The 6,994-nt window shown below is 34.5% G+C and overlaps 1 protein-coding gene across 1 annotated transcript; it reads left to right on the forward strand.

Annotated features, from left to right (window-relative positions):
* Positions 1–408: 408 nt before the first annotated feature.
* STM (homeobox protein SHOOT MERISTEMLESS) lies at positions 409–3,290 on the forward strand. The gene is given in 4 exon segments (NM_001302020.1): positions 409–837; positions 1,331–1,586; positions 2,265–2,518; positions 3,081–3,290. Coding segments are annotated over 4 exon segments (1,149 nt in total).
* The last annotated feature ends 3,704 nt before the right edge of the window (positions 3,291–6,994 follow it).

Here is a 6,994-nt window from a genome sequence, read left to right on the forward strand (position 1 = left end):
TTATCTTTCTGGTGACTCGTCTGCTGTTTCCCTATCCCCCATAACTACCACTATTTATAAAAGAAATTAATGTGAAAAAGGAAGCTGATTGTTGACGCATAAATCCCGGGAGACCACTTTTGCATTTTTAATAATTAAACCAACTCTTGTATATACATATATATATATATATATATCCTTACTCTTTTAGGGTTTTCCATTGAATTTATAGTACTTTATTGTGTTTCATAATATTGGTGATAAATGCTAGCTGTATTTAAAATGCTCTTCTTCTTCCTTTTTCTTTTTATTATCAATATTATTATTTGCTCCTTACCTTTTTGTTATTATTATTATTTCTTTTTCTTTCTTTCTCGTAGCTATATAGCAAGCCAAAGTGAATAATAATACTAGTGAGAGAAAGTGAAGATGGAGAGTGGTTCCAACAGCACTTCTTGTCCAATGGCTTTTGCCGGGGATAATAGTGATGGTCCGATGTGTCCTATGATGATGATGATGATGCCCGTCATAACATCACATCAACAACATCATGGTCATGATCAACAACATCAACATCAACAACAACATGATGGTTATGCATATCAGTCACACCACCAACAAAGTAGCTCCCTTTTTCTTCAATCACTAACTCCTCCGTCTCAAGAAGCGAAGAACAAAGTTACATCTTCTTGTTCTCCTTCCTCTGGTGCTCCTGCTTATTCTTTCATGGAGATCAATCACCAAAACGAACTCCTCGCAGGAGGACTCAATCCCTGTTCTTCAGCCTCTGTCAAGGCCAAAATCATGGGTCATCCTCACTACCACCGCCTCTTACTCGCCTATGTCAATTGCCAGAAGGTGATGGTCAAAGAAAACCCTTTTTACAAGAATTATACTATGAATGATTTCTTAACTAATGATCCTTGTTTAATTGTCTACACAAAGAAGCAGAAGATTCTAGAAACCCTAGTTACGAAACTTTACCCTTTTTTTTACTTTTTTTCATAACCCTTTCATTACTTTGATGCTTTAGTTTGATTTTGATGTCTCCTTTTTGTTTATTTCTTACTTAATCCAACAATATACCTAAACATGAAATGAAATAAGTTTTCCTTAGTTGAGAAAGTTTCAAGAAGCTTGGAACAAATAAAAAACAGTTAAATTCAAGAACCCTATTTTCAAGAAGTGATCCAAAATATTATTGCGGGCTTTAAGATTATATCATATATTTTCTTTGCTTGATCTCTATCTATGCTCATATATGTCATACCCACAAGAAACTTGACGATCCTTGCTTTTACATTTTAACTAAAGCGCTTTATGTCTATTATTTAATTACAAAATTATCCAGGTGGGAGCTCCACCGGAAGTGCAGGCGAGGCTGGAAGAAACATGCTCGTCTGCGGCGGCAGCCGCAGCGTCGATGGGACCCACAGGTTCTTTAGGTGAAGATCCAGGGCTTGATCAGTTCATGGAAGCGTACTGTGAAATGCTCGTTAAGTACGAGCAAGAACTCTCTAAACCTTTTAAAGAAGCTATGGTCTTCCTTCAACACGTCGAGTGTCAATTCAAATCCCTCTCTCTCTCCTCGCCTTCCTCCTTCTCTGGTTACTCTCTCTCTCTCTAAATCTCTGTATTTTCTTTAAGATATTGATTTATTCTTATAATGGCGTCATATTAAACGTAAGATGAGAAAAGTGTTGCTTTTTTCCCTTTGTGGGCTTTAAGAAAGATTTTTCCTTTTTCTTGTGTTAGTGCCCTTAATGCTTGTTGCTAGGGTTAGTGTCATTGTGTCAGATTGTAATATGTAGCTTCTAGGTTTACGTGTACAATCGATCTATACATGTGTGTATGTCCATGTTTTACTGAAAGACAAGCTTAAAAACAATATTTGAAGTTTCTTTTTCTGAAGTGAATTTATTTTGCTTGGTACAACAACATTCACTGTTCTTGTCTCTTTCGTCGCCGTTAGATTTATTAAATTTATTGCGTCAAAAAGAATATCTGGATCTAGAATTTGTTCATCCATAGATCTATTGCTCAATATAGACATACACATGTAAAAAACGTATTATCTCATATACATATGCACTAGTGTCATATCACTAGTGTCTTGTCTTCACGAGTGTGGTTAAGCTTGTCTACACACACACCTACTTGCTCAACTTATTTCTTTGAATTGTTTGGATCACTAGCTCATTATACTTGATTCCACTTAGCCGGTTTTGGTGATAACTTTGTCTTGCTTTCGTTTTGTTTTGTTTTGGCATGATGTATCGAAGTAGGTTATGGAGAGGCAGCTATTGAGAGAAACAACAATGGGTCATCTGAGGAAGAAGTCGATATGAACAATGAATTTGTAGATCCGCAGGCAGAAGATAGGGAGCTTAAAGGACAGCTCTTGCGCAAGTACAGTGGTTACTTAGGCAGTCTGAAGCAAGAGTTCATGAAGAAGAGGAAGAAAGGAAAGCTTCCTAAGGAAGCTCGCCAGCAACTACTTGACTGGTGGAGCCGACACTACAAATGGCCTTACCCTTCGGTAAACTCTTTTCTCTTATTGGCTATTATGTTCTTAAATGCATTGCATAAATTGCTTTTACATGATCGCAAATCCCTAGTCAAAGACGAATCAATTGAACATTTTGAGTCAATTTATGTTGTTTTTGTTTATCGGCTCATGCTTCCGATGATTCTTGCGTTGCATAAATTGCATTTGCATAATTAGAAATACTAACCAAGATGAATGAATTGAACTCATTAATGTAGTCATCCATTCTTACTTCCATACGAAATGGTCCGAATAACATACACGTCTTATGGCCATACTCGTACATCAAGCAATCTCATTGTCGAGTAGTGTGCCTGAAATGCAACTCCCAGTTGGCCCCAATGGAATAGTGGCTTAATACATATATATGGTTGATCCTCGTTTGGTATATTTTCGAATGATCTAATTTAGAAATCCAAATTTATATAGCAACGTTACTTATGCTTTGCACTGATTATTCTCAAATAGTTGATGCATCAGAACATATACAACATTGAGAATGTTGATAAGAAAACTTAATGATTGATGCCAACTTTTGGATATGAAATGGCAGGAGCAGCAAAAGCTAGCACTAGCGGAATCAACTGGGCTGGACCAGAAACAGATAAACAATTGGTTCATAAACCAGAGGAAAAGGCACTGGAAACCGTCGGAGGATATGCAGTTTGTAGTAATGGACGCAACACATCCTCACCATTACTTTATGGACAATGTCATGGGAAATCCTTTCCCCATTGATCACATCTCCTCGACCATGCTTTGATCGATCCTTTGGAAAAACTCTATTTCATAATATTTAATCATTAAAAGCTTTGCAATATGTATAATGTATGGTTTCTTGGAATACTTAGGAACGTTGCACGTTCCGATTGATGAACAAGCTTTTGATGTATCCCTTAATTATATATGGGTTGTGTTGTGTGACCTTTTATATTGTTGTTTGTGACTAATGATCTCAACAATGACGCATAAAATCTAGAGGGGTGCATAGTTTTGAATGGAGTTAGAAGAGGGGAAGACGAACTATTTCTCCACGAGAAGTATAGTATAGCATCATATGTTTTTCAAAACTATGTTTTGTTCTATATATCTCTGAGAATAATGTTCGGAATCTATTTCCCCATCAAAGTGACGATGAACACTTCAACCTCCTTGATATGAATGATCGAAACCTATATTCCCATAAAATTCAATTAGTCGGTTAACTGTATTGAATTAAAACCAGAAGCTTAATAAAACCCGCAGTAGACTAATTGATGACCCGATTATCTCTTCTAAACCAGTAATTGGAAACCCAGAACTAGTTAACCTTTTAACCCGAGATCCTAATACCCGAAAGACTTAACTTTTTCATAACTATTGAAATTAGAAATTTTAATTCTCCAAATCTCAATTGAGAAGAGAGTAAGGAAATTGAGAAGGAAGATTGAAGAAGAGGCAGAGTTCGATGGCTTTAGTAGTTGATGCAGATGCTGGAGGTGGTGAAACCTTTGACGAAGAAGCAGAAGAAGGAGATCAGGTTGAAATTGAGCAGCTGGTCGGAGAGTTCGTCGACGAAGCCCCTGCCATTTTCTTCTCTGCAGCTTCAATCAAGAGCAAAATTTCAGGGTTCTTGATTGAAATCGATTTGGGGATTCTATTTTCTTGGGTGTATTTAAGTTGAGTAAGAAATGTCGGGTCGGTTTAAGTTCGTTAGATCAGGTTTTATTTCATTTTGGTTTAGTTTTGTAAGGTTTATTATAAGACAACCCAAATTTCATATTGGGTTTACAAAACCCGTGAAAAAACTAACATTGATGGGGAAATAAATTTCGAACTTTATTCTCGGGGATATATAGAACGAGGCATAGTTTTGGGAGATATGGTACTATGCGATACTTCTCGTGGGAAATAACTCGTCTTCCCAAGAATTTGAGATTAAAAGAAGTTCCATGTTTTCAACTTTTCATATAGTATTTGTAGAAAACACGTTAGGAAACCACCTTAGAGTGCTCGATTTTTGAATCTACAATTGTATTTTTATTGGTTGTTTTGTTCACTTATGGTTTCCAAAGTTCGGTAATAAATAATTTTTTGAAGTAAAAACATCTTTTGCATTGTTATAATTTGGCCTGGGCATAATATCTGAATAAAAAAACTGAACTGAATTAAAATCAGAAAATCTGATTCGAGATTTAAAAATCTCGAAGGAATCTTGTAGGGTATTATAAAATATATTCAAAATGTAATTAATCGAACCAAATAAGTAACCTAAAAAAATTTGAATTTGAAGTTTTTTTATAACCCAAATAAAACCCAAATGTTATTACTCTTTTTTGTCTATGACCCAAATAAAACCCAAATGTTATTACTCTTTTTTGTTTCAATTTTTTTTCAAAGAAATAACAAGTCCACTTTATGTATCTATCTATATAAGGTAATATTTATTGTCTACAAATATTATTTGTTTTAATTGGAACACTATCATGTGACAAACATCTTGTACATTTTGTTTTGTTGTTACTTTATTTCACATTAGTAAGTTTAATGGTCAAGATGTTTGTCACATGCTAATATTCCTATGAATAAACCCACCAAATATCTATTTTTAAAATTATTTTCCTTTACTCCCTTCTTAATAGATGATGTTTTGAAGATTCTTTTTTTTTCTTTCAAATTATATGACATTTTCAATTTTCAATTTTAAATTTATTGATTCTTTATGCTATATAATTTTTAATATTCTAAAAATTATTTTCTATTAATCAAATAAAAAGAAATAGAAGGAATAGTATTGTAATGTGTGAACTTTACAATGTTATTTTTGTAAATATTTATATGTGCATGAACACAAGTCACCTAGTATTAAATAAGTTGGGTTCAAAGTTCCTTTTCCCTAATATCTTTGAGAGTTCCAAACTCGGATCCAACTGTAAATCACTAAATCCTGATTATTTCATTTTCTTTTTCAGTAGAAACTTTCATTAATAACCAATAAGAGCCATGGATTATGTAGTGGAAGATGTATCAGGAGCATCCATGGATTATGATCTGGAAGATGCATTAGAAGAGACGTCTGAATGGTATGGTCAGATAAATGTGCTCCGTTTTGGTCCTTAACCCGGAACGGTTTGGAGTTTAGTTTTAAGAAATCTAAAGAGGTGTCTGCTGAGGAGGAGAAGGACGAGGCTGCTGACTGAGACTAGGAGTTGAAAGATTTGGGAAAGAATTGCACCGAACTCGAGAAAGAGAAGGCAAAGCTGTTGGCTGCAGAAAATCAGATTGAGAAGCTCTTGTCTTGTTTTTTTTAGCTCTTATCTTGTTCCGATGATGATGATGATGATATTTATTGTTCTTGAGCTCTTTGTACGCCTCTTTGTGTTCTATGGTTTGTTCGTTTGCATATTCCGGTAGTAAGACTGACTTTTTCATTTCTCAAATCTTAATGCTTTTTTCTCCATATATTATCTTCAGTTCTCTCAGTTTGAGATCACTATCTGTTCTTGCTTCTTCATCTCACAAATCCTCGGGAAGATCGTACACAGCTGTTACAGGGAAAAGCTCCAAGAAATCCTCTTTCACCTTCTCTCTCCACTCAGGATAACAAACGAGTTATTAGCGATGAACCTAACTCACACCCAAAAACTAACTCATGAGTGGAGGATTATCCATACACTTATATATTGCGCAAAGATCATATCATTAAACGATGTGGAACTTAATATACCCCATCGAGATGTAGATGGAAAACGGTCCATTGAAAAAAGTCCAAACCCAACATTTCAAAATTACCACAATAATATAGGCCATTTTTACAGCTACATAAGTAGGAAATTGTTTATATGGAAAATCATATGATAGACTAAACCATGGATTCTGATACCATTTTAGTGATGAACCTAACTCACACCCAAAAGCTAACTCATGAGTGGATGATTGCTCATACACTTATATATTGTTCAAAGATCATATTATTAAACGATGTGACTTAATACAACTCGGATAAGACATATAGAGGCGGATCAGGAGATCCCTTGGACAATCTCATTGCTCCCACAGGAAGTTCATTTTCTTAGAACTCAAGGACAAGGTCTTCAAATGTATGCTATTCAAACAATACTTCTCTCTAAATTTTGACATACTTTCTTTGGTTTCATCCACTTTCCTGATTTTTGCAAGCGATCATAAGAATGTCTATGTAAAAGCCTAAAAGGTGTAGAATAATATATCTTCATCGAAAAAGTAAGAACATATCTGGTCAATACCATATTTGTTCTCACAATTTCATAGAGCTAAAAAAAGAAATATACGAGCAGATTTGGGCTGCAAGAATCTTTTAATTAGCTTTTGATTACTTTTCTTAAAATAATTACAATTTGAACTTGTTTACATTTTGTTTTAAAATTTCTTTTTATAAACAATCTATATTATTAAAACTGAAATACCTTTTAGTACTGTTTGGAAACAAGGATAAAACATAAATGAGAA

This window comes from Brassica rapa, chromosome A09, assembly GCF_000309985.2.
Source record: "Brassica rapa cultivar Chiifu-401-42 chromosome A09, CAAS_Brap_v3.01, whole genome shotgun sequence".
Classification (NCBI taxonomy): Eukaryota; Viridiplantae; Streptophyta; class Magnoliopsida; order Brassicales; family Brassicaceae; genus Brassica; species Brassica rapa.